At 35.4% G+C, this 27,679-nt stretch overlaps 3 protein-coding genes and 1 pseudogene across 8 annotated transcripts; 2 read left to right on the forward strand and 2 right to left on the reverse strand.

Moving 5' to 3' along the window:
• Nucleotides 1-2,650: 2,650 nt before the first annotated feature.
• LOC118049302 (uncharacterized) lies at nt 2,651-8,415 on the reverse strand. 6 transcript variants are annotated; one of them, XM_073407251.1, is made up of 8 exons: nt 8,207-8,415; nt 7,917-8,013; nt 4,845-4,987; nt 4,623-4,744; nt 4,051-4,186; nt 3,840-3,958; nt 3,522-3,743; nt 2,651-3,058 (listed from the first exon to the last, which is right to left on the reverse strand). In XM_073407251.1, the coding sequence occupies exons 3-8, from the start codon at nt 4,903-4,905 to the stop codon at nt 3,050-3,052; spliced, it is 669 nt and encodes a 222-aa protein (XP_073263352.1). In that variant the 5' UTR covers nt 4,906-4,987; nt 7,917-8,013; nt 8,207-8,415; the 3' UTR covers nt 2,651-3,049. The 6 variants fall into 6 exon arrangements, with proteins under 6 accessions (XP_073263352.1, XP_034915140.1, XP_034915146.1 ...); XM_035059249.2 differs by having other exon boundaries at nt 3,545-3,743; nt 8,207-8,410; XM_035059255.2 differs by having other exon boundaries at nt 3,545-3,743; nt 3,840-3,952; nt 8,207-8,406.
• A 1,876-nt stretch (nt 8,416-10,291) lies between these two features.
• On the forward strand, nt 10,292-13,361 carry LOC118049304 (tryptophan synthase alpha chain). Its single transcript, XM_035059257.2, has 9 exons — nt 10,292-10,643; nt 11,162-11,308; nt 11,381-11,446; nt 11,764-11,872; nt 12,041-12,117; nt 12,560-12,637; nt 12,764-12,841; nt 12,988-13,047; nt 13,130-13,361. The coding sequence occupies exons 1-9, from the start codon at nt 10,461-10,463 to the stop codon at nt 13,262-13,264; spliced, it is 933 nt and encodes a 310-aa protein (XP_034915148.1). The 5' UTR covers nt 10,292-10,460; the 3' UTR covers nt 13,265-13,361.
• A 2,215-nt stretch (nt 13,362-15,576) lies between these two features.
• LOC118049306 (light-inducible protein CPRF2-like) lies at nt 15,577-19,020 on the forward strand (annotated as a pseudogene).
• A 707-nt stretch (nt 19,021-19,727) lies between these two features.
• On the reverse strand, nt 19,728-26,927 carry LOC118049305 (histone acetyltransferase GCN5). Its single transcript, XM_035059258.2, has 13 exons — nt 26,162-26,927; nt 25,926-25,990; nt 25,655-25,735; nt 24,931-25,002; nt 24,303-24,471; nt 23,686-23,729; nt 23,313-23,412; nt 22,270-22,338; nt 22,055-22,109; nt 21,789-21,907; nt 20,869-20,962; nt 20,197-20,338; nt 19,728-20,102 (listed from the first exon to the last, which is right to left on the reverse strand). The coding sequence occupies exons 1-13, from the start codon at nt 26,762-26,764 to the stop codon at nt 20,042-20,044; spliced, it is 1,674 nt and encodes a 557-aa protein (XP_034915149.1). The 5' UTR covers nt 26,765-26,927; the 3' UTR covers nt 19,728-20,041.
• Between the last annotated feature and the right edge of the window lie 752 nt (nt 26,928-27,679).

The raw sequence follows: 27,679 nt of genomic DNA on the forward strand, positions 1-27,679 counted from the left end.
TCACAAGCTGTATTGTGAATTTCAGATGTTTGTCGATAAAGATAAAATTGACCGAAAGGGACCAAGGGTACACTTGTCAGGAAAATACGTACTCTAAAAGGATAATATAATCAAATAATATATTTTAACTCATCTCTAAACATTTCAAATTACAACTCAATTAGATTACGATACCTTAAATAGCGCTTGAAAACGTGGCTATATGATTATATTCGTGCTTTAAAAGTTAATTTTTATTTTTATATTTTTAGATTGTTTTGATAGATTAATTTTAAAAATAATTTTTTAAAAATATAAAAAAATTATTTTAATATATTTTAATATAAAAAAACACTTTAAAAAACAACCGTAATCATGATATTAAACATGAATATCTTCCAAACAAAAGAATTTAATTGGTTAATAAATTGATCTCTACTTTAATAATAGAAACGAGTTCATTTCATGAATGGAATTGGTTCCGTATACCTTTTCAGGGATTATTTGCAACCCTTCTCTTTTTAGCTAAGTACCTCGGCTTTCAAAGTTTCAGCTTTTCGCTTTGCTTTGGCTTGCTTTGTAATACTGCTGGTAGCAGCTAGTGCCTGGCGAAGAGTCCTGAGAGCGAAGGGACAAGGGGGGGCAAAAAGGAGTGGCTTTTATCCTGACTAAAAATGTTGTGCTTTATGTAAAGGGAACGCGTTAATTTACATTTCTAACCACTTTCCATTCTGCTTGGGTTTATCGACAAACGGTATCGTTTTTCTCGTGCTCGTGGACCCACCCAGCAAACTACATGCTCAAGCCCTTTCCGGACAGGGATGGCAACGGTATCCGTGTATCGGATTATTTGATATTTATATCTTATTTATTGTTTATAAATTATTTATTGTATTTTGAATATTTAATAAATATTTATTATTTTTTAATTAAGAAAAAAATAAAATAGTTAAAATATATATATTTGAAGCATGTATATGTATATTAAATAATAAGATAATAAATATTATTTATATTTATATATTTAAGTTAATATTAAGGTCTGTATATATTATATTGTACTAAAAAAAATATATTTATATATATGTAAATATATATATATCTTATGCCAGGTTCGGTTGGGTTGGACAACATCCAAATCTCATTTATTATTCATTAGATATAAAAATACTTATTTATTTAAATTTAATTATTATTCATCAAATTCAAATTAAATTATCATCTTTATTTACGGTTCCGGAGGAAATGCTGGAACACGGGAGGTCATTTTCCTTGCATATTTTGAATTGATTTTTCAAGGTTAAGCTATAAGGTACTATGCATTATACAAAAGGACGGTTTTAATCTCAGTACGTGCGTGATTTGGCATCACAAATTTTATAGCTAAACTAAAGAAAAAAAAAATGATGCACATAATATTCATTTAATGTTCCTATATAACCATTCTCTTGAGCTTTTTACTCTTTTTTAATCACATACAATTTTTCTCATTCCGAATTACATATAGTTTTACCTCTAGTATATTTTATTTTTCTCGGGTTCGTATTTATTTCATTAATAACTGCATAATGCATAATCAGTACTTAATTTTTTTTAAAGATATTTATTTGGAATTGTGGTAGTAATAATGGTTTAAAGTAATTTTTTACCTAAAAATATATTAAAATAATTTTATTTTAATTTTTAAAAATTATTTTTGATACTAGCATATCAAAATGCTCTAAAAATATTAATTTTAAATTAAAAAAAATTCAAAATTTTTCAATATATGCGGGCATCTATCCCTCACTCTTATGCAGGCCAGTTTACGCCGTGAGAGCTGGGCCTATGTCAATAGACACCCTCGTGGACGTGCAGTCCGGTGTCAAGAAACCATCACGTCAAAGACTTGCAAAAAGAAATGATTTTTTTTTTCTTTTAATGCACGGAACAGTGGAAGGGGAAATGCACAATGAGAATGAGTGCATTAAAATAAATCATCAGCGTTGACCGGTAATCTTTCAGATGGCGGAACTCGGTGGCAGATTTTAGAGGGGCGAGGTATTTTTTCTTTCGGTTTTGAGATCAGTAGAGGGGCAAGGTCAGCGAAACGAGAACACAGGAAAAACGAGGCAACGTCAAGAATCAAGCAGCAGTGCCCGAGCAAGGATCTTATCCTTTATATGAATAAATGATACACAATGAAACGTCAGGCATTGAAAGGTTAATTTTCCACTAACAAGATGGTGGGGACAATGAAGGTCGGAGAAAATAATTGTTTCAAAGTATTCTTGAATACAAAGTTGAAGAAATCACAACAATAATGATGAACATAGTAAATAAAATCAAGTTGGGTAGCCACTTATTGCATCATTTGACAAGCAATCATACTTTCTTGGATTCTTGCCTAACAATATTTGAAATCTTTAACGAACAGGTACAAACTCCAAAATTCATGATAGGCAGAAATTGAACAAAACTTCTTGAGGTCCATACAGCAAAGTACTGGGTTGGTGGAATACATCCAAAAGTTTGGCTGATCATCCTGCCGTATCTACATGTTTAACTAGATTCTTAACAGCTCCACCAGGCAGTTTTATAATTACATGTCGGGCAGCAAGAGTTGGAGAAATTGAACTAAAATCATTTGGCATTTTTTTAAGTTTAACGGGCACAAAGAATAATCAATGGGAAGCACAAAATCTACGAGTAAAATGGCTTATTCATAGAAGATAAATCCATGCTTATATACAAAAACCTGTGTAAGTCTATATAATAGGTTTCCTACGCACATAAATTACTTGCAGAGTACTTATTGTCAATCCATGCTAAGAAACAGCCTGTGTTTTCCAAGGCTGCCATTGGAAAGTATCAATCATCTGAAGTTTCATCCTTGATCTTGTTTGAAAATCAAGCATCCTTTTTTAAAACGCTATCTGCAACTGGTGACCTTTCTAGCAAAAGCAGGAGCATATTATTAAATGCTACCTCTCATCATATTTGATCTGATTTGTGGGCTGTGCGAAAAAATCTTTGGCACTGTGAGCCACCTCAGCCTCCAGTATAGCCTCCAGCACAATGTCAGATCCGTTTACAGCACCTGCAAGCAAATCCATAAGCTTCTTTTAACATCAAAATGAAAACTATAGAGCGAGAATCCATGTGCTTCTGTCAAATTTAAATGAAAGGTCCTCCATATACATACAAGTCAGCAGAAATGACAACAGTCATATACAAGAAATAACCATTCGTGCAACTATTCATGAATAAGGAGCATTTTTTGCAGATTTATGAAGAATATACTGGAAATGTAAGCATAAATATGCTATAATTTTGACCACAAGCAACAACTATTTATGTTCTAATTTGCGCTTCATTAAAGATGAGGGTGCCAAAAGTGAAATGTTTTAGGTGAGAGAATATCTAATTGTTTGTCTGACACCATATTGATAGTTCGTCCTCACATACTAACTCAATGCACCAATCACACTTGCACAACAGAAATTTCTGTATACACGAGAGAAAAGGCCATCAAAGCTTCATGCAAAATGCCAGATGCTAACCAAAGTTGAGTAAAGATCGTAACCTTGACGATTTGGCAAAAGCCCAGTGCTTTCAGCAGACACAGGCAAAACATTTAAAAGACCAATATCACTAGTCAACTCCCCTTCACCTGCCCCACTGTGCACTGGGCCAGTTTTCAGGGCTGAGGATTCAGCCAATCTTGCATAAGCAGTGGCCTGGCTGTGCAAATCACATGAATCTGAGACTCTTGCACCAGAAACCTAGAAAGACATAAGAGAGTTAAAAGGAGTGTGAACATGATAATCTCATAAATAAAGCATCAAAGGATAAGAAAAGGAAGATCACTCAGTAAGAACCTTGGAAATATTAGCTGTTGGTAAACTTTCTCCAGCTGTTTGTTCAGTATAAACCTTGGAAATTGTGGGGTTTGGTACATTCTCTGCATCTGCATTTTCAGGCGTACCACTGGCTAAATCTCCAGAAAAACTAACAAGAATTAGAAACTTGGACAATCAAGAAGAAAGAATAATTAACTTGGAAACTTATATGACAAGGTGATAAAAATACCATTAGTAGCAGGCGGAGGGTCAAGATTATCCACTAGTCTCCGAGTTAATGGACCAGGATTCAAGACAGATATGCTTCGAATTTCATGGCGTATAGCATCAAGTTGAGCCATTGTGTCTTGAAGTTCCTTGTGAACCTAAAGCACAAAAGCCAGTAACTCAAAAGCACCCATCTTCAAAATAATAAAATACCACATTGAAAATCATCACATCACCTTTTTAACTGCCTAGAAAGTTGGGTTTTCTAGATATAACTTATTCTGCTCTTGAAAAACAAATGGTTGTTCTGTCTTATTAATCCAAAAAATTGCAGATTGTGTTTGCTTCTTACAGTTCAGGAAGTCTATGTTTCCTCAACCTTTCCAACTATTTTCTTTTTCTTTTTTCCCTGTTTTTTTATCAGAATTCCACTGCTTTTCTGTAGCTTTTAAGAATAGCCAAAATAATAGAGAGCATATGAAACAGACATATTTTCTTAATACATGTCTGTTAGAGAATCTGTCGTGTAAATAATTACACAGCTTCCCATTTAATTTTTTACAATTGAACTTTTTTTAAAGGGGAAAGAGGTACCTGGCGAGCTTGTGATTGCTGCATAACAGAGTCAAATTGACCACGAGCCATCTGCACATACCCAATGGCTCGACCAGTTAATCTCCCTGCAGTTCTGGCTATTAATGGTAGATCCTTGGGTCCTGCATGTATCCAATATCAGAAAAGGGGAATCATTACACATCAATTGTGACCTTGTAAGCAAGTATGGTAAATGCAGCTGAGATAGATGGAGATGTTTACCGATTAGTGCAGCTGTGGCCCCAAGCAAGAGAAAGAGTTCTCCATAAGAAATTCCAAACATTATAATCACAAGCGATTAGGGGTTTTGGATATTTTAATCTAGGAGACTCCCGTTATCCTTTGGCTAACTCCAGCATCCGGCTCTGTTGAAAATGATTTTAATATTATCAAGTATGAGCCTTCACTATTGACAAATTGCTTATGCTGTCATTTGCAGATGTGGATGCCAATGTGTGAAATGATGTGATGTCCACATCAGCAAGATAATTTAATTTACTTTTCACAAAATCAATTCTAGGAAAAGGATTATGAAATTATAAAAAAAAATCAAATATAAAGAACAATCCCAGATCAAAATTCTTTGATTTGCTATACCAGGTGAATCTTGTTCATGAAAAGTATTGCATTTTGAAATGGATTTTCAAAGTACAAGGCTCAACAGCAAAAGGTAGTTGTTTAAAAGACTGAGTTGAATAGAGAATAGGATGGAGCAAGATAAGGATAGGATACTTCAAAAATCATACATGATTCATGATTGTAACAAAGGAATAGTTTTGGTGATTCTACATGGAAAAATGCTACTTAACTTAACATGCTAGATTAATCCTAGATACATGGTAGAACCAGATTTCCAAGAATTTCCATTGCCAACAAAATCTAATTGTATTTGAAAATTCAAGCACGCCTTTTGCAAATTCAAGACACATTCAGCAACAAGAAAACAAAAATTTCAGTTTCTCTAACAAAACTTCCATGAATATAAGCATCATTACCACAAACACCACAGCAAGAAAACACAGATTATTGAAAAGAAAAAAGAAAAAAAAAATCAGAAAGGGGAGAGTGAGACACTAGCGGTAGACAGATAACACTCACAACCCAATTAAAGCTCTTCTTCAAGTGTTTTAGTTCTTGACAAACACCTTTCCTGTTCTTCAACACAGTCAGAATTTTAGATTTCTGACATGGAAGCAGGGTTTCTTAGGAAGTGAAAGATTTCAAATTTAATACATTGACGCTGGAGTTTCGTGACTGAATTGGTCAAATTCCTAAATGGGTTGCGTGTGTTATAGTGTACATTATTGTATAGCAAGATGGCGGTGTTTATCACCTAGAGGGCATGGAATTTCAGTGGTGGATGGGAGAGTTGATTAGGGATGGCTTGCAATGGAGAAAGAGATTTCTTGCATCTTTTTTTTCATTTCATTTTTTTTTCTGAAACCATCCGGACAAATTATTGTTGCTTGCGTTGAAACAGAATTGAAATAAGTAGAACCAGAAACAGAAATTGTAACAGATATTTCAGCCGCGGAAACTTCTTTAACGATCAATCTCAAACTTGTTAGTTAAAAAGGGTATTAAAAAATTAAAATCCCCAAATACATTTAATTACCACAAGCTAACCTGTTATGATAAAAGGGACCCTAATTTCCAAATGGGCTGTAGCTGAAGCTCTTAGAGGTCATTGATCCAGGTTCCAAAGTCAGATAACTCTTAATCCAGGTCTGATTTAATTTTGTTTGGTGAGGAAACAAGGGGAAGTAGCGTATCCGTGCTGGGATTTCTCATAATGTTAGTCTTTTCATGACAGTTTTGAGCATGGTTATCTGAACTCTAAAGCTTGTAATGGATTAAATAGGCGTTGTTTGGTATGTCATTTAATTTGGACAACATGCATCTCCTAAGCCAGAGGTGTTTTTTCTAGATTTTTTTTTTAAATCAGCACTATTTAAAAACAAATGGCAAAATAACAAAGTTTGAAAAGGATTTGGTAAAATAGTAATTGACTTGTCCAAAGTCATAATTCCATTATCACAAGAATGGAAACAACTAAGAACAACACAATTCATGCTCATCGGATGACATGTGTTATCAGGATGCAGTGATGTGCCACGAGGGGCTGATTAAGTCTTTGACATCTTTATACCATGAATTCTTATGCATATAGCAACAAATAGAAGTTCAAACTCCAATAATTCCCCCCAGGAATTCCTGAAAAGGTTGATCTGTTTGCCTAATGAAAATAAGAAATAAAGTTTCGCATATCCAAATATATAAAACCAAATAATTTAAAATAATTCTTAATTCAATTACAAGTCAAAAAGCTTCATGTGAAATTTTATAGTCATCAACTAATAGATTGCTACCAATGATTGTGCCTAGCCAAAGAAACCTACTTAACATAAAAGAACAAATGTCACTATGTGGATGCCAAACCAATTCTTACTAACCAATATGGAATTCATAGATAGAACCTATTTAGTGTGTGTTTTGTATTGTAGTGCAGGATGTTTTTCAAAAGTGTTTTTCACTTGAAAATAAATCAAAATAATTTTTTTCAGATTTGTTTTTTTATTTTTTACATTAGTACATCAAAACCATCGGGAAAGCACTAGAAAACATCAATGTAATGTTTTTTCAAGCTAAATGCATTTTTAAAACACACTCAAACACGGTTTCAAACGCGATACCAAATAGTCACTTACTCGTTTCACCAAAGCTAATATTATTTATTTTGCTGCCATGAATCAGACTCTTTTTGAGGCTCTTGGCAAACCCAGGATGAAATGACAACAAGACTATCAGGCATCTGAACTTTTTTCAGGATAGTTCATCTGGAGAGTGGAATTCTAAACATCATAATAGCATTTGAACCAGCATCTTGAGCCCTTACAAAAGCTTAGGAAAAACAAAATCTTAGAGCATGAAATGATATGCACTTTTACTCAAAGGCTTCACAAACTCGACTTTCAAAAGTGTGCTAAACTTTCTTAGCCTGTGCTAATGGGTGCTAGTACGCGAAAATACCCTTTTTTTTTCTTTTCCTCTTTGCAGAGGCGTGCTTCTTGATTTGTATTGTGCTAGAGCATCCACGTTCATGCTCTCTAAGAGGGTTCCTTAACTATAATAGCTAACAGGTTTGTTTTCACCTAGAGCATTGTTGCTCTTCAAGTAGCTCACCATTCAAGCTCTGTGAAGTCCTCGCTGTATATAGCGAGTACTGTATCACTCTTCAGATAGTATTATTGAATTTAATAAAGAATGTTGTTGGTATTGAATAGTAAATCTTACCTCCTAAGTATTGCCCAGGCTTGGAACTGGCCTAGCTGATGAGACAGCCGAATGAAGTGGAAGCAGAGATTGAATATCACCCGGTTGAGGAACTGGCCTGGAATTCAAAACCCAACCGCCACAATTTAAGATTTTTTCAAGTTTAAAGAGAACCCATTTCAGAAAAATAACCTAAATTGCAATGCCCGACATTCGAAATTTAAAATCTTGCTGATTTAAAGAAAACCCATTTCAGAAAATTTGAACTTCTTGAACAAAATTGAAAGGATGTTTTTAAAGGGATTGCTTACCTTGAAACTGTGAGAGGAGGGCGTGTAGGGAGAAAAGAAGGTGTGGATTTGGGTTGAAGGCTGGGTTTGTTAGTGATGGATTTGAGAAGAGAAATTGGTTTAGAGAGAGGCCTGTAGCGAGATGACATTTTTTACAAGGCAAGAGAAATGAAACGGGGTCATCGGATTCAAGCGAGGCAAAGCGTGATGGGTTTTGATTTTGGATGATGTCTTGTTGAAGGGAGAAAAGGCCCGTTTGTAAAATATTTTACATTTTAAATTAATTTTTTATATTTTTATATTAATTTATTTAAAATACTTAAAAATAATTTTATCACAATACCAAATAAAAAATAAAATAATAATGTTAGCCAGTCAGATGTTTCGTCATAAGCCATTATATTTTGTTCCGTTTAATCCAGATCTTTTAATAAATAAAAAAATTATTTATGAAAATTTACACTTCCACTGGTATCTTTAAATTTTAACCTCTATGAAATTCTATCTTTCAATCACACTTGCTTCGCTTAAATTATTTTCTTGACCAGATTATTTCAATTTTTTTAATTAAAATCTCAGGATGATGTCTATTTCATAAATCTATTGTATGAAGTGTGTAACCTCACTAGGTTAGCGGACTGATCCAAATTTATTGAATTTTAATAAAATAATGTTGTTTTAATAAAATAAAAAAAAACATTAACAAAAATACATGTTATATTTTTATAAAGATTTGAAAAATATATGGGTGGATGAATCTTACTTGGATTATGAATTAACATGTAAAACCTATTAGGTCTAACTGCATCAACTCCAAATAATTTAAAAGCAAATCTTGCCAAAACTATATTTTAAATCACCAACTTAAATAAATTGTCCAGTTGCATTTTTATCTTGTTCAAGTTTGATAACTATGCTAAAATACATAGCATAAACAGATACCTTGGCGCTAACCAAGAAAAACAATAAATAAACTTGAGCACATGAGGTTTCAGCTTAATAGGAAAAGGGACGTTTCGCTTTCTCTGCATCTGGATTCAATTCTTTTTCATGTATGTTTATTATATTTGGGGTATTTTACTTGTTTATTAGACTTGTAAGGTGTTTAGTGGACCCGAAAATTAGTTGTAATGTGCATAAGCTAGCTTGAACACACCCGGTTATAATAATAATAATAATAATAATAATTGGACTTTAATACAACCAATTCCCCTACTTTTATTTGAGTTGTTATGTAGGTTCAAACTATTAGCGTAATAGGTTTGCTGGAAGAATGGTTATGATTGGTTTTTAAAGTGTCATTTTATATAGAAATATATCATAATAATATATTTTTTAGTTTTTAAAAATTATTTTGATATCAGCGCATCAAAATGATCTAAAAATACTAAAAATTATTAATCTAAAACAAAAAAAATTAATTTTTTTTTAAAACAATTTTAAAATATAAAAGGAAAGAAACAAGTTCTTAAACTCTTTTATCAACCAAATTTTATTTTATTTTTTCCCAGCCTTCGAGTCCTGAAAATCTCAAATTTATAATCCATCTCGACGATATTTTCCAGTTGTCAGCACGGGTGTGAATTATGAAATTTATACCAGCGATCTTAATAATTGATGTTCATAATAAACGATATAAAAAAAACGCAGACTCATGCTAAAAAAAACCTCCAAGGTATCTCAGCATAACTCTCCTACGTAGTGTTTATATTTGTAGTTAAGCTTGTTATTTAAAATGTTTTTATTAATTTAATATATTGATATTTAAAAAAATTATTTTAATATATTTTTAATTTATAATCACTTTTAAAAAATATTTTATACCATATTAATAAACATGCTTAAGGGTGTTTGAGAATGTGTTTAAACATATTTTTGTATGTTTTCTAAAAATATATTTAACATGAAAAAATATCAAATTATTTTTTTTAGTATATTTTTATAATAATATCAAATATAAAAAATTATTTAAAAAAACGCTGCAACACAATTCACCGTAACTAAAATTTTTTTCCCTCGTTCTCAACTTAAAAACTGGACAAAACCAGTTTCCTTTAGTCGTCGTTAGGATATGGACAGGAGCTGATAAAAACTAAAGGTTTCCAATAACACAAGGCAAACAAGCAGCAGCAGTACCCTGTATATCGAACAAAACCAAATCTTTATTCACTATCAAAAAGACACAACTGGCAAAACCATATCACGGTACCTGGGCCCAGCACACACACGAAACATTTTTGTGTCAAAACAACCCTTTTGCTGTGCAGTGGGTGTAATGGCTGCTGCTCTGAAATCAACTCCTTCCTTCCTCCAACTGAAAAAACCAGAGACCCATTTCCTCGTCCGTCACAAACCCACTATCGTTTCAACCAGAAGGTTCGCGCCAATGGCTTCTGTCACTGCGATCCGAAGTCTTGGCATTGGAGAAACGTTCTCCAGTCTCAAAAAACAAGGCAAAGTAAGCACCACCCCCTTAGTAAATCTTTGTTACATGTGGGTTTTGTTGTGCTAGTTGACGGGCTTTGATAGGTTTACACCTGACTTGATTGATTTTTCTTGACATGTTGAACGGGGTTTGACTTGGATATTGTTTGTGGTTTTGGCTATGGATTTTTTCTTTTTCTTTTTTACTGTACTTACTTTACTCTTCCATTAGTGGAGACAAAAGCTGCACATAGGAGTCTCTGTGCGTTAATATCCATGTTGAGTCAGATATTTCTACTGAGTTCTCTATTGGGCGCGTTACAAGTAAAGATGGGAGAAAAGAGGAGCTTAATTGTGTTAAATTGATAGTATTGAAAGATGGAAACACTGTTTTTTTTTTTTTTTTTGGATGACATAGATTGGAATGGATTATTTGGGGGGTTGAGGCTGTGAGGAGGGGATTGGATTGAGAGTTTTGGTTTGGTAGGGGGAAGCGGGAGAAAGGAAATATTGTTAATATCTATGGTTTGACGAGCATGCTTGCTTGTGAAGGTGGCGCTCATCCCATACATCACAGCTGGTGATCCTGATCTTAAAACCACAGCGGAAGCCTTGAAGGTGCTGGACGCCTGTGGATGTGACATAATTGAACTAGGTGTTCCTTACTCCGATCCCCTGGCAGATGGTCCGGTTATCCAGGTATGATTATAATGTGGTTGCTGGTTGTATGAGTCTCCATTTCAGTTTTCTTATTGGAATCTCTTGATTTAGGCGGCAGCTACACGCTCCTTGGCTAGAGGGACCAATTTTGAAGCTATCACATCAATGTTAAAGGAGGTAGGGCCATTATATTACAATGCTATCTTTCTACTGTGCTGAGGTCATGACAAAATCATTGGATTATTAATTACTGAAAAAAAAATCTCATCATGCTATTCCTTTTGTTACGCTATTGATTGCTAAGATTGCAATTAAGATAGTTTACCTGGAAACACTAGTTCGTCATAGCATTTTGTACCCGGGCACATGCTCATAGGTAAGTGAAGAAGTGCCTGTCCATATGACAAGCATACAGTATCCTGGTTTACAGCTTTCTTGCCAGTTTCTTTTCTTATTTGTATTTCCTTATATTAATTCAACTGTTGACTGCACAGGTGGTTCCACAAGTATCCTGTCCAATTGCTCTATTTACATATTACAATCCAATTCTAAAGCGTGGAATTGAGAAGTTTATGTCCACTGTAAAAGACATTGGCGTACATGGTAAATGATAGGTTTATTTTGCAGCACCCAACTGCCTATTTTAATGTTTTATATCATGCCGAATGATGTGGGAAATGGGGATCACTGTGTGCATCTCCAGTTATTTTTCTGTGAATTCTGGGTGTCATGAGGCATGACCATATGTTTAACCTTACATTGGTTTTGCAGGACTTGTGGTCCCAGATGTTCCTCTGGAGGAGACTGGAGTTCTGAGGAAGGAAGCTGTCAAGAATAAGCTTGAACTGGTCTGTTACCTATCACATTTCTGGATGATGCATTCCATTTTGTGTATTCACATTGATTAGCATATCCCTTTTGGAGTTAAAAAAAATAAATCATTTCCTTCTGCTTTGCCAAAAATCAGTTCGCTGTAGAGTTTGGTGTTATAAAAATGAAATGGACCCTATCTTTTTGTTTTTATTTTTGGCACATCATTTAATCGTGATTTATTATAGATCTAAACCAACACCTTTACCTCATCATTATTTTGACGGTGTCTGCTGGTTTTCATAAAAAAATTCCTTTTGGTTGAATGATAATTGAAGAAGGGCTCCTTTTGGTTGTGTGCTTTGGTTTTCTTGCAATTTACCTTTTGAATTGCTGAGCTTCTGTGGGTAGTGAACCATGAAAGATATGCAGCTATCATGCATTCACCGTGTCTTATGTACGCACCTTGGTGATGCACAGGTACTTCTTACAACGCCCACTACTCCTACAGAACGCATGAAAGCCATTGTTGAAGCAGCAGATGGATTTGTGTATCTTGTAAGAGCATTTTAGAAGTTGATTAAGATGAAAGATTAATCATATTTGAGTTCTAATATGAACAAAGATGAGATACTCAATGGTTTGCCATCTTTTGTGACATCCCCATTTCTTCTGGAATTATAGGTGAGCTCAGTTGGAGTTACTGGCGCTCGTGCTTCTGTAAGTGACCGAGTTCAAACTCTTCTCCGGGATATTAAAGAGGTTTGTCTTTACAGTTAGATTTCATTCACAGGGCACTCTCTTGATTGGTGGCATTTTGGAAATTAGTGGCTCCTTCATGAAAATTCAGGATGTATTTTAGGAAATGGTATCGCACATCCATCATTTCTGATTTCTTTTTATGACAGTCAACAACCAAGCCTGTAGCTGTTGGCTTTGGTATATCAAAACCTGAGCATGTCAAGCAGGTTAGTCTTCAACATAATGTAACTTGATGCCTATAGATTGCTTCTGCACTAGTTTGGATTTATTACTTAAGTTTTATGACAGGTTGCGGCATGGGGTGCTGATGGTGTCATTGTTGGTAGTGCCATAGTGAAGTTGTTGGGCGAAGCAAAATCTCCCGAGGAAGGATTGAAGGAACTAGAGAGTTTCACGAAATCTTTAAAAGCTGCACTTCCTTGAACTCAATTTTGTGGGATCAAATGAAAGCTTGAAACTCTTATTTTCAACAGCAATATGTGCATTGAAATTGAATAAAAACGAATCTCGTTTACCAGGATGAATGTTGCCAGTGTCTTTAACAACTCGAGCACTTGATAAAACTACAAGATGCTGCTGCAGTTCTGTTAATTTGATGAAAAATCCTTGAGTTTTTCTGTCAGTCGCTGCTGAGGTTAGGGTTTAGTAGGTCTGCTTTAGCTTTCTTCCAGCTGCATTCCCATCAAACTCCACGAGTCTAATGAACTCTAACAAAAAATTCCAAAGCACCAATTAGCTTTCATTTTGTTTTTCTGGGGCGGGGATGACAATGGCAGCTATTGATAGAAAATCTAGCAGGTTACAATCTGAGAACATTTCATTCGACATCTTGTTTATTCAAATAATTTTCATGTGAAGGAAAAATAACATTAGTATGTAGAGGCGCAGATTTGATTTCCCATAGGATTGATCTGCATTTCATCTTCTTCTCTTTGGCATAAGCGTATCTATGCAGGCAGACAGAAAGGGTCTTGAGAGGGGGAAGCATTCACCTTCATCCCATGAAATCCATCTTTTGGATGAAAGCTGATCAATTCACACCATAACAAAAACATTCAGCATCCTCGCATGAGTTCTTATCAATTTTTCTTCTCATTTTTTACTCCCTTCTCCCCTTGATTTTCCCGCTATATTTTGTTATATGGTATGTAAAGGGATGTGTTTATTTCTAAAATTCAACTTTGGTCCCTCCAGATATAATCATTTGAAAAGCAAACGTTTCAAAGAGTTTTCTGCATAATTAAGCACTAACTAAATACATAATGTTTTTTTCACCCCGTGAAAAACTTATTAAAACAAACTATGAATGTCACGGTCAAATAAAATCAATGTTAAGGATCAAATCCAAAAAAAAAAAAAAAATAGAAAAAAACATAAAAAAACTACAGTATACAAATTCATCGTGCAATCGTGTTTGTGTTTGCAGTATAAAAAATAGTAAAATACCTAGTCTTTTAAGTTTTTGCGATTGTATACATAAGCTCGCGTGCATGTATTTATGTATGTATGTAGATGTATATGTCCATGCTTACACATCACCCCTGAGGACCTCACGTAAACAAAATCAATAATTAGGTCTCATTTGTCACCCTCTTAACAAATACCAAACAAAAAATATAAAACCAAGGTACGGATTCCCTATAATGTTAGAACTCGGAGTAAAAAAGGGTATGCTAAGCTCCTTTCTTCGCCGCCTTTCAGTGGATATCATGGGGAATACTGTTGGAATTTTATTTTTTAAAAAAATATTTTTTATTTAAATTTATTTTTTTATATTTTTAAAAAATAAAAATATATATTATATTAATATATTTTTAAATAATTTTTTTTTTAAAAAATTACAACTGCAACAAGGCTCAAAATCAAATAATAATGTTTCAAGATTATTGATATAGAAAAGGGGCATCAAATGGGGTAATTTTCATTTCAAGCATGGTTTGAAAAAACTCTGGGCAAAAACTTAGTTTTAAAGTGCGATAATTTAATTTAAAGAGAGAGGAGAGGAAGAGAAAAAAAGAGAGATTTATTTTGGATTCCGTGTGTGGTTCAAAGTTTTATTTATTTTATTTTATTTTATTTTATAGTTTTTTCTTGAAATTAAAATACCACACCTGGAAACAACATTTTTAAAATATGTTATTTTCTAAAATATTTTTCCAACAATAATGGTTTCTCATTTTCTTTAAATGGGCTAATTTCCAAAAAAAAAAAACAAATTTCAACAAATTAGGTTAGGAAGATTTACAGTACTATCCAAACATGACGGAGCTGCTAGTATTTAATAAAGAAGGTTAAAATTAATATAATAAAATATATTATTAAAAAAATTATTTATTTAAAATAAAATTATCATATTATTCTATATTTAAATACTAAATAAATAAAAAAATTAATTGCAGAACCGCCCCTGCTTGCCTCCCCTGGTTAGGCCGCATCCAAATATATGCTATAGGAACATTAATGAATCTTCTTCTTCACTTTCCGTACGTGGCGGTACCCAATTATATTATCTGAAAGAGAAGATGTTTAAAATGTTTTTTTTTTTTAATTTATTAAAATAATATTTTTTAATTTTAAAAAGATTTATTTTTTTAATATTATTATATCAGAATAATTTAAAAATATTATAAAAATTAATTTAATATAAAAAATAAATAAATTTTAACCTTAATTCCAACCTGGGTCATCATTGTCGCAAAAAAGCACGTGATGATTTCCTTATTCCGCCATTACCAAACCCCAACGACTAAGCAAAGGAGAGAAAATAAAATAAAACAAATTCACGCACTAAAAAAATCTTCAAACAGAATCAGCCAACAGAAGAAACAGACAAAGAATGAATAGTGTCTTCTCAGTGGACGATTTCTCCGACCCGTTCTGGCTGTCTCCTCCTCCTCCGTCATCATCAACGGATCCGAAGATGAATAGAAGCGAATCGGAATGGGCCTTTGAGAATTTTCTAAAAGAAATGGCTTCCGTACCTTCCTCCGCCAGCGAAACCCACACCGCCGCTCCTTCGGTGCTTTCTCAATCGTCCACGTCATCGATACCTCCTGACAATGGCGAGGATGAAGTTGTGGAGATCACAAAACATCCAATTCACCACCACCACCACCACACCAACATCCAATTCCTAACCCACATCCGCAACCGCTGGATCGCAATCTAACGGCACCGATTGATTCCGAGGAGTACCGTGCTCTTCTCAAGTCGAAGCTCGATCTCGCTTGTGCTGCCGTGGCCATGTCTAGGGTATAATATACGCGTACTGATTGAATTGTGTGTGCATGCATCACATGTGTTTGATTATGGATTTCTTTGAATAAATGCAGGAAACCAATGCTGTAAAGCCGGAAGTTTTTTCTTCGTTACCCGAAGATCAAAGGCCAGCTGCAAGAAATATGTCGTTGGGAACACAATCTTTTCATAATGGTTTTGCCTGCTTCCTGAATTGTTGAATGTTTTTGTTGATTGCATTTATGTATATAACTGGTAGTAATATTGTGTCAAAGATCATGTTTTTAATCTAGATTGAACGCTATGTGAAAGCCTCTTTTTGATTCCAATAGATTGTGATATGTTTGGTGGGTGAGAAACTGTTTGCGCTATTTGAATGGAAATGGGGACTAGCTAGTCATGTTTCCTTGCACTTGAAATGCACTTTTCACTTTGCAATCTACATAAGTTCAGAAACTAGGACAGAACACACTTTATCTTGAATCCACTGAACCCCTGATTTGTACAAGTTACATGTATCAGCTAAGTTGATCAAAGTTGCACTATGCATCTCTAGCACTCTCACTCTCGTCCTTTATCCTTATTTCCCCCCTTGTATTCTTAACTGTTCGTCACCGCATTATCACAAAGTCTTGTATAATAGACTGTTGTTTGTGTGCTCTCATCTGATGCAAGATAAGCGTTATAATCAATGCAAATATGTGCATTACTTTCACAGTGATTTTCATGCTTTAGTTTTCCTTGCCCCTCTCCAAAATTTGGGCTGCATATAATACTGTCAATTGTAGGTACTGATCAAGGCATTTCAATGGCACAAATTGGGGCAGATGGTGTATCACTCGGCATTCCAGCTTTACCTACTACACAGAGAAAATCAGATGGTGAATCACTCGGCATTCCAGCTTTACCTACTACACAGAAAAAATCAGATGGTGAATCACTCAGCATTCCAGCTTTACCTACTACTCAGAGAAAATCAGATGGTGGATCACTTGGCATTCCAGCTTTACCTATTACACAGAGAAAACAAGAGGTTCAGGCCAGGCAAACAACCAGTGGATCATCAAGAGAAGACTCGGATGATGATGACCTTGAAGGAGACACAGGAACCAATGAAAATATGGATCCTGCTGATGTGAAACGTGTGAGAAGGTATCTTATTTATTAACATTCATGCTTAGTGTAAGAGGCTCTAAATACAATTTAGAAACTTTGTATTCTTTGTTTTCTTTACTCATACACGTCCCATTTTTCCTCTTATTATGAATTTATACAGGTAATGTTATTTTGAGGAATTCACATGTTAGTGCTCGTGTTATTGGTGAATAATCAAGCATTGTTTTAGGATGGGAGAAGAGTATTTTTCAATGGTTTCTAATTAAATCAGATACAGCCTTACTAAACCTGACTTAACTGTCTCCAAGTTTTGGGATAAACAGATTCTTACTAGATGCAAGTGTATATCTTATTATTGTGTTAAAAAGGAAGGACCTTTCACCAATCACTGTGTTGATATCTTGACAATGACTCAGGATGCAGTCGAATCGAGAGTCAGCTAGACGATCTAGAAGAAGAAAACAAGCACAGCTGAATGAACTTGAAACTCAGGTTGCCCATTGCTTTTCTGTGGCACTCTTGCCTTTTAGATCATGGTTCTTTAATAAGCTCTGATTCTATCTATATGGCATTCAATAGGTTGGTCAACTAAGGGATGAACGCACTTCACTGCTATCACGCTTCACTGATGTAAATCAAAAATGTGATGATGCTGCTGTTGACAATAGAATTTTGAAGGCTGATATTGAAACATTAAGGGCAAAGGTAAGTCATTGCGCTTCACCTATTTTAACTTTGTTGCTTTGAGGGTTCCTTTGGTTGTTTGAAATTGTCTAGCAATTACTTTCTGACTCCATGTTTTAAGATCATGATGTTAGAGAAAACAAATCCTTGTAAAATCATCAAACATGCTTCATAGATGTCTCCCAGAAACTAATTCTGTCTTGTGGGTACATGCACGTACTTCCGTGTTTACATCACATCATGGAAACTTCTGTCTCCATACAGAGCACACAAAAAAATAGCTTTGCATGTGTGGAGTGACAAACCATATCAGGCAAGACTTCTGGTCAGAGTACGCCCTGCTAAATAGTATAAGAATCACAGCAACAGTTTTTACAAAGTTGGGATGACATTAATTTGAAACTTGAAAGTGCTTTGCATGTGCATGAGCTGATGTAATCTACTCTGTTGAAATTTTTTTACATATGAACCTTCCAGGTCAAGATGGCCGAAGAACAAGTGAAACGAGTGACAGGTTTGAATCCAGTGCTTCTAGCAAGGTCTAGCATCCCGAGCCCTGGGATGCCATTTGCTGGTGGCCAGGTGGATGCATCTACCAATGTTGCTGTTCCAATGCAAACAAACCCCCACCAATTCTTTCACCAGCCAGTTCAAGGTATTACCCCTGCTCCTCCACATCTCCAAAGACTAAACAACAGCTTCCCTAACAGCACCTTAGTTCCGCTTGCCACAAATCCACAAACTGACAATGGAAACAGAAATGATGGTGGAATGGCTGCCATGCCTTCCATGCAACTCACTGCTGATGGGCAAAGTTTGCCTGCCATGCCTTCCATGCAACAGGTGCAAAAGCAGATTGGTCCACCTGTTGGTCCTACTGGGACCTTGCCTGCATGTGACTCAGGACTTCCTCACGTCATCCCTGGGGATGCCAAAAAGAAATGAATCAGATGCTTCTTCCATTCTGAGTACAACTGTCTGTTCATATAATTCTATGACTTTCAACACATACTGGGTCCTTTTGTTATGGTTTATAAATAAGCCTTTTTAGCTGGTAGATCATCTTGACATTTTTTTTCATGTAGACGTGGGTCGTGTTAGTGCAACCCAAGTTGTCAATGGAAGGCTTGTGATTATCCCCATTCAAGTTGCCGATATAAGAAACATTTTTCATGCCTTTTCAAACGCGACAAAGAGAAATCAAGCCAGCTTAAGAGTTGCTTAGCTAATTTGATCCCCACCGCCATGGGAATTCTTTCACATAGACTTGCAGGGCTGATTACTGGAAAGTGCTGACCCTCGTGACTGATTCTTTCACATAAACCTTCTCTACAAGTAGTGGAATTGAGTTAGGCGATCATCCTTGCACTCCAAATTTAATTTCCCAGGTTCACCTGACATAGAGTTGGATTCAAGCGACATTGTTAGGAGATCTCACCAGCATTGGCTTCGTAACGGAGTAGCAGAGTTTCTGTGCTCAAAAAAGGTCACCTTCCTGGTTGGATCTTGTTAATCGGTAGAATCGATAAGTTGATACGGAACACTAACGGAAAAAATACAGCCATCGCCATCCATCATTGTGAAACAGCAGCAACCTTAAAAATTGACGGTTGGCTAGCCACAATGAAGTGATGAACTATCAAAAGCCCCACCATTAATGGAAGTACACATCAGATAATCTGGGTTAATCCACCGAAGGTAAACCTACCCTTCCAAATTTCCTCAGACGATATGGTAGAACTAGGTGGCGATTTGAGAAGGGAATCAAAATTTTCCAGCATTGACAGATAGATCCATTTGATTAATCCAGTGAAGAACTGTTATCTTATGGAAATCCAGGGGAAGCGGGTTCGAACAACTTGAGTTCAGCATATATATATATACATACATATCTCGTCTATTATGCGAACATGTGTTCAATCGAGAAGTGTGACATGACCGAGGTATAAATTGTACATGCAGGTAATGGAAGAGTAGATCTAGGAAAATAAAAAAGAAAAAAGTGAACTAAATTCTAGCATGGTTCGTATGAAGACATGCACTATGTTAAGGATACATAAATAACCCACACAAGGGTTCTCTTTGCAATCTGGGCAATGCTTAGGCTGAATTTAGTGAATGTCGATCTCCTCATAATTGCAGTATGTAAATCCATGGGACACATCATGGCAAAATTTTTGACTGGATGCCTGATTGGACTTTGCTTTGGAAATGGGCTTCTAGCCTGCATAATGGACATGAATATAATCGAGGTGGCGCCATGAATTTGGGGGGGAGGGGGGATGAAACAAAAGGAGCACACAAGTGTATGAACATGCCTGGTTGCACACTTGTAATAAATGGTATCAGGTGTGTTGTATGTCCTTGCATTGGCACACATCCTCTTGACATCAGCAATGAACATCTCGAGTGTTACATAGTATTGCTCTGACTCTACCCTCTTCGACATTGTCTTCAGATCTGCAGCAAATTGGAAGAATTATAGATGGCATTTACAATGTGAAATTCTCAATAAGAAAAGGTCATAATAATTCTCAATAAGAACATGTAATCCCATTTGTACAAGAAATTTTTTTGTGAGAAATTCTCAGTAAGAACAAGTAGGAACAAGATATTGTTTTTTAATGCCGAATCATGCAGTAAATTCCAAAAGCAGAGATTCAAACAACTGGAGCCAATTATCTGATGTTGTCAAAATGCTAGAAGCAGAGTTGTACTTTCCATATTCCTCAACTTGTGCAACAGCAACAGACACCGAAATGAGATTTCAACTGAGTTCTATAAACTTTAACAAAAAATATTATAGTTTTCAATTTTCTTGGTAACTTAGTTTCAAGACAGCTGAAATTTTAAAAACTTTGGACAGTTGTGACCTATGTTTCCAGAAAAGATTGATACCATACAAAATATGAGTGGCCTGGACATGTCTCATTTTAACAGCATATAAGCTTGTCAATTAGGAAATCATTGCAAGAAACTTGATATCTTACCCATGGGATCCTTGATGATGTCATAATAATCAGGGACGTCACAAGCATCAACTGGTTCCTTGAATGGCCAAGCATCAACATGGTCATGCATGGACTGCTAATACAAATTCCGTAAAATGAATATCACATCAGCAGGCCAATCACTGTTCTCCAGATTTTTAAACATTAAGTAGAACAGAAAGGAGAACGCATAAACAAGAGCAAAAAGTGTTGCAAATCCAATGCATAAAGGATTAGGATTTGCGAACGTGAGTGCCCAAAGAATACTAACAATGGTAGAAAAATCACTTTTTTTGCACAGATTTACAATTGAAAGTAAATAGAAGAACAAGAACATCATTAAGAAGAGAAACTGTTAATTTATCTTCTCTTCAATAATATGCCTGAAGGATCTTATACAATAAAAGCAGCATTACACTTTCCTAGACCACGGGATCTTTCTGTTGTAGGCAAGATTCTATCAAATTTTGATATCTCTAGCATGAAGAAGAAGAAGTTGGCTGTTCCATTGTTGATCATTTGAATACTATTACCAGACATATTTCTTACTTTTAGATAGTAAGACGGTGACAACATAAAAGGCACGGATATTTGCCACAGTAATGCATCAACAACCTTCACATTTGGCTGTCTTTTTTAACTTAATAAAACAAATCAACTTCAGAAAACAGGCATCCAAACAGACATGTATTCTTGACAGCAGGATGTCAAAGTTTCATTAGGGGCAATTTCAACCACAAGCATTTCCCATGCAAACCATGTCATGGCAACACTATGCTATTACTTTTGCAAATTATGGCAACCACAAAAGATTTCTGTAAGTTACATGGCTGGCTGCCATTTGTGACGGGATATGCATTTTTTCTTAACCCCTGTGAGAAAAAAAAAGATAAAGAAAAGTAATATATTTTGGGACTTGCCTTCAAAAGCGAGCGCATAAATGCAGTCAAATGTTTTTGATTTGTGCCACTATCCTTAGAAGAGTTTAAGGTTTTGAACCGTGAATGGCCCCATTGATCAGGAGCCCACCCTGCCTCCCCTATTATCATCACATTCAAAACGAATCTCATAATAAATATTCCAAACTTCCAATTATATCATATAATTCCCAAAAGGTATGTACCATGTGTGGCAAAAGACTGGAAGAAGTTGATATACAGTCAACATGACACATTTAAAAACTTACTCAAGCCAGGAATGTCCTCAATTTTGATGATCTTCTTGGGAATGCCAGCTTCTTTCTGAACAAAAATGATTACACCATATAATCTTAATCCAATGAACAACATAGCACTAAACCATACTGCTAGATAGAGAATGCATGCAATCTAGTAAAGGAAACTACCAGGTAGTATAATTGATGACAGGTCTAAGAAATATCAGATTGCTGATGACACATACCTTTTGAAAATCAATTCCAGGATAGACAATGTGGCAATTGGATAGCTCTCGTATCTTTTCATCAATTGCCTATCATCATCAGAAAACAAGATTACTGCATATCTACGTAGAAATCTACTAAGGTTAGGTGTCTGAAAGTGCAGGAAGAATCTTCAGATAAAAAATTCTGAAGTCATGCACTGAAACAAGTCTGTGAGTAATACATGTGCAGTATAGTTGTAATTTAAAAGTTCCAGGGAAGGCTGGCAGCACAGCAAGTCTGACAGGAAGCTAACGGATGGGAAAGGTACAATATAATAAACAGTTACTATTGGTGTTCCTGTCAATGAGTTCTATATTACAGAACTGCCTATATTACAAAACCTCCTGAAAGACACTGGTGCATGTACAGGAAAAATCCAAGTTTCCAGAATAGGCAACACAACTATGAAACACCCCCAACTCATTAGTCTATAATTTATTTTCACTCAACAACTCAAGAAGCAAGTGATATGAAAACAAGCCCTATTTCCCAAGGGCAGGTGATAGAATTAATCCAAATTAAGATGTAAAGAGCATATGATTATAATATAATAAAAAACCTAAAAGGATCAATGAAAATGGAAGCGAAAATTGGGATTATTTACAATAAAAAATATTGAAATGGTCTATCAATAGAATTAGTGCATCAGTTCAGCAGCCTTGTATAGCCTTCTTGACTTTCTTTGGGTCCAGAAATCGACTAGTGATCTCAATCCAATGATTCAATTTTAGATGTCAAATGGAGTAACTTGCGTCTTAAATATAAAGTTTTGGAATAAATTATAGAAAATGACGAAGCTTCTGAATGGGAGCTAACAGGTTGAGCTTGCTTCCTTTAAAATTTACACTTTTACTGATGAAAGAAAGCCCCAACAAGCTGAGCATTTAGAAAAGGAAGACATACTGCTAAAATGGATTGTTTGACCTTTCTCTTGATTCATGTTCCAGACACTGACATTTAAATATTATGATCTAACTGCATTAAACAAGGAAAACATTGACTGAGTAGATTATCATCCCACCTGTCTCTGACGACGGATCATGGTTGATAAATCAGTGTAAGGAAGTTTTTGATCAATTCTGCACTCCATTAAGATACCTCCATCATAGTCTTTAATATACCTGGAATTCACACAAATTCATAAATGAACTAACAAATGGAGGCGCAGCAATAGCTAAATGGATGAGATACAACAACCAAGGCTAACAAAGGGGGGATAACAAGCAAGTGTGATAAGCTTGCAGTTATCTTCCTTCATAACAAACACCCTTTCCCCCAAACTCCAATTTCAGTATATAAAATAGAAAGCAGAACTGTACTTGAAACCCTTCCTTTCTCCTATCCCCCACCCTTCAATTATCTTAATAATACTGGAGCTTGTAAATTAACAATACCCATGCCATCGATCTTTCTCCAGGTAAATCTCTTTTGTGAAACCCTACATGATAATAAAATAACACAACATTAAGAAACAAACCAATATATTTCAGAAGGATATAGCAATGTAACTATCAGAAATACATCTGAGCAAAATGTATAAAGACCATCAAGAACAAGATTGACCCACAATTATAGCACAACCGTTTCCATAGATCACCGCCAACAGTGATATAGTAACATTTAACAGATAAACAGTTCAGGAAAACAATGAACTGTGCAAGTTACGGAACTCGAGAAAAAGACCACATCATCTAATAATCTTGCAGATCCATTGAAGATGAAGGTTTAACTCGAAATCAGCTACTATCTAAACAGTAGCAGCAGATCTTCCATAGAGACAAACTGGCAGAACACCAAAAAAAGAAAGACCTCTAAGAGATATCACACAAGCAGTATTTGTTACTAATTTACTAATCACACCTTTCAACTTTCTTAACAACACTGTTAGAACATTATATCTAAGAAAAACTCTAGCATATCTTACAGATCAACAGTGTCTTGCAAGTCCATGCTGAAACAAACAATAAAATCAACCAAGCAAAAGACTTAATGAAAGAATTAGAAAGACAACCTGTTTGATAAAATAACCAACAGCATTATTGTCAGCATATGTCAGAAAATGTGTTAACCCATCAACATCACGTGCATGCTGCTTTAAATGATTCATCAATCTTGTGCCGTAACCTTTTACTTGTTCATCTGCAGTGATTGCACAAAAAGCTATCTCCCCAAACTTCTGACTATGGTTGGGCAGGGAAAAGGGGGTTATTATAACAACCAGCAGCATTAGAACAAAAGAGGTTTCAATGACAAAATCATAACAAGATATAAAGTACTTTCATGTAATGCATGGTTCTTTAATGTAAAGGACTTTCATGTATGAGGGAAAAAATAAAAGTATTAAGTCCAGATATAATTGTTAAGCTTAGCAGTACAGTCACTTGGACCAAATGAAACTCCAGTCATCTGCAGCTCATTATAAAACCTCACCAAGATCATGTCATTCATTCATCTTACAGAATTATGGTTAAAGTACTAAGAAAATGCAAAAATGTCTTTTCTCAAGTCAGTTTAGGGAAAGTATGTTAGTTAGGTAATGTAAGGTTTGACTCCACCTAGAAAAACTATAATAACATGAAAGAAAACTTTAAGTTAGAATGAGTAATAAACAACATGAAAACTATGAATTTGAACCTAACCTGGTATATGGACGATAAGTGATGCCACCAACCACCAGATTGTGTCTAATAACCATCACAGATTTGTGGCTTCTGCATATTGCATTGAAAAATGTACATGAGTACTTTTGCACCATATGAAAATGATCCATGTCATAAAAACAACGAAGTTTTACCCTCCTCTGCAGGGCTTGGGACCAGCAATCCTAACCTAAGCTAGCATAAGCAAAGTTGGGAGAATAATTCAATAACAAGAAAAAAATAAAGGTACTGTGTCTTTCCATACAAATTGCATGCTCATCGGAGTGATATTCATTACACAACGACACCCTAGATGTCTGTGTTCAAGGACGTGTAAGTAGTTCACTGTTTTGACATTAACACAAATTATCCAGCACACTCTCCAAGATGGCATCACATAAGGACGTAGGCTTCTTCTTATATGCTGCAATATGCAGTTCTGGTGATATATGCATTGGTGAGTGGATTGCAAGGATATTAATTTACAGTACTGGACACGTTTATATCTAAACAAACGCATCCTCGATAAACCCGTTTTGATTCTTACTATTAATGCAGGCTGTATAGTAGAAAGTAGTTACTTACCTTCACAATGAACTGGAAGCGGCTTAACCAAAAAGGAAAACAAATAATAGAAGTTAAGGGGTTCATGTTATCGAATCTCTGGCCACTTTGGAAAAAAATCGCTTATTTTATGCACTTTTAGACGATTTCATGGAATTACCTATCCATCAACAGACGAACAATATACTCTCTGGGCATGTTAGGCAATTGCCTCGCAAATATATTCTTCAATCCTATCAGCCTGAGAAACCAAAGGAAAAGGCAAGCATTAAAATCAACACCATCGCTAGAGTTTACATAGAAGTTTTCCAATTTATAAAACAAACCTCATCAAACAAGAAATTAGGAATTAAAGATTGCAAAAAGAATATTCATCATTAGAAGCATGAATCCAGCCAAAAAAAAAAAATTAGGGGAAGAGAATAAGGTACCAAACCATATGCTCATCAATACCATCATTTGAATAACAGACAAACTTGAGTCTTCCTGCTTCCTCCTGATTCCAAAATATCATGTCCCGTTATAAAATATCCCACACAAAGTTTCCTTTTCTTTTTCGAAAAGGCAACATGCAAAATTAAACTTTAGTCACTTGTCAACAATTGTAAGAAATGAACTTGAGAAGATAAACACTAATTAAAGTTCTCATAAGAAATAAAGACCATGCCTCTCTCTTCAAATTCTCTTCTCTGGCGCTATAAGCTCCGCTAGTCTGCAAATTCTCCGTAAATATTTTAACAGAATCCTCCTTTACCACAATCCCTGGAGCAGAACTTCCCGCTGCGGCAGGCCCCACTGCACCAGTCCCCGTGTGCCCACCATCCTTCCCGCTATCAGAATTTTCAATCTTCACATTCGTATTCTCTATTTTTATCTTCGCGTTCCGACCGCTGCTGCCAGCGGCGGAGACACCGGCAGTGGTCTCGAGGCGGGCTGCGGTGAACGTTCTCATGGAGGAGTCATTGTCGAATTCGTCCTCGTCGTCATCAACAACGGCGTCGGAATCTTCAGCGTCGTCGGAATCCGAGTCGGCGCCCCGGGCGGAGATGCTCTCAAGGTCGTCGTTGGAGGTCAGAGCACCATCTCGAGTGTCGGCGGAGAAAGAAGACGGAGCAAGTGGAGGCAAATGGTCATCGGACGCCGCCGCAGCCGCAGCACGTTTCCGCTTGTGGATGGAAGAGGTTGCTGACGCCGAAGCTGAGTGGGAAGGGGACGGGGATTGGGAGCTGCGAGAGCGATTGGGTGCTGTTAAGTGAGAGTGAGTGTCCATCGAGTCGAATTGAGTTGACTCCGTTCAAAAATGACGATCTTGGATTTTCAGGTTTGCATTGAAGAAGTTAGGGATTTTTGTTGTTTCACTTCCGCATTTGCAGAGACCGCAGTGTTGTTTCAGACCGAGTTAGTGGTGAAAAGACACGTGGCGTCGTCTCAGGTACAGGTCTGGTTTTATATGTTTCATAAAAACGGAGACCTGTGATTGGTGGGCCTTGTCCTGGGCAATTAGGCTGACAATTTTACCGAACCGATGGACACCCGCTTTATTCTATCTGAATGGATAGTAAAAAAAAATTAACTGATAAGCCTGGGATGAATTCTTAAAAAAAAAGTTTAGGTTTTGGATCCGATACGGATATAATCTATTCTACTCCATTCTAATTTTAAATATATTAATAATTATAAATTTTTTAAAAAATATATTTATTCAAAAAAAAATTAAATCAGTTCAGTTATTTACTATGTTTTGTAAGTGAAAACATGGTAGATTTAGACAATGTATTGGTTATTTTGCTTTTTATTGCACTTATTATTTGCCTTGGTAATTTGGTAAAGTTATATTTTTTTTGTGATTTAAATATCATTTAAGAATTAATCAGGAATAAAGTAGTTGTTTTATGTTTTTTACATGCAGAAAAAATATTACATTGCTCCTGGGAGCTAAAAATAATTAGCTTTTGATTAGCGGTTTTTATGTCTTTACAAATTGATTTGTATAGTTAAATAATGTTTGTGTCTTTCATGAATAAAAAATATTGGCTTTTACTTTTTGTTTTTGTACAATTGTAAAATTTCATGTTTATCTTTTAACTTCGAAAAATCAAAGGTTGTCTTGGAAGGGTATTTTCATATTTACATCATTGTTTTTTTTCTAATATTTATATGCCCTAATGACCTTTTTAGTAATTTA

Source organism: Populus alba, chromosome 2 (genome assembly GCF_005239225.2).
Source record: "Populus alba chromosome 2, ASM523922v2, whole genome shotgun sequence".
In the NCBI taxonomy this organism is placed as follows: Eukaryota; Viridiplantae; Streptophyta; class Magnoliopsida; order Malpighiales; family Salicaceae; genus Populus; species Populus alba.

Excerpts from the sequence above, each read along its gene's own strand:
- LOC118049302 (XM_035059249.2), bottom strand. The coding sequence starts at position 4,905 with ATGTTTGGAATTTCTTATGGAGAACTCTTTCTCTTGCTTGGGGCCACA. Across the intron at positions 4,745-4,844 it reads GGCCACAGCTGCACTAATCG|GACCCAAGGATCTACCATTA; the intron begins GTAAACATCTCC and ends GGATACATGCAG. Across the intron at positions 3,059-3,544 it reads GCTTTTGCCAAATCGTCAAG|GTGCTGTAAACGGATCTGAC; the intron begins GTTACGATCTTT and ends ATTTGCTTGCAG.
- LOC118049304 (XM_035059257.2), top strand. The coding sequence starts at position 10,461 with ATGGCTGCTGCTCTGAAATCAACTCCTTCCTTCCTCCAACTGAAAAAA. Across the intron at positions 11,309-11,380 it reads CAGATGGTCCGGTTATCCAG|GCGGCAGCTACACGCTCCTT; the intron begins GTATGATTATAA and ends CTCTTGATTTAG. Across the intron at positions 12,638-12,763 it reads CAGATGGATTTGTGTATCTT|GTGAGCTCAGTTGGAGTTAC; the intron begins GTAAGAGCATTT and ends CTGGAATTATAG.
- LOC118049305 (XM_035059258.2), bottom strand. The coding sequence starts at position 26,764 with ATGGACACTCACTCTCACTTAACAGCACCCAATCGCTCTCGCAGCTCC. Across the intron at positions 20,963-21,788 it reads TTATGCGCTCGCTTTTGAAG|TCCATGCATGACCATGTTGA; the intron begins GCAAGTCCCAAA and ends TTGTATTAGCAG. Across the intron at positions 20,103-20,196 it reads TATTACAAGTGTGCAACCAG|GCTAGAAGCCCATTTCCAAA; the intron begins GCATGTTCATAC and ends TCCATTATGCAG.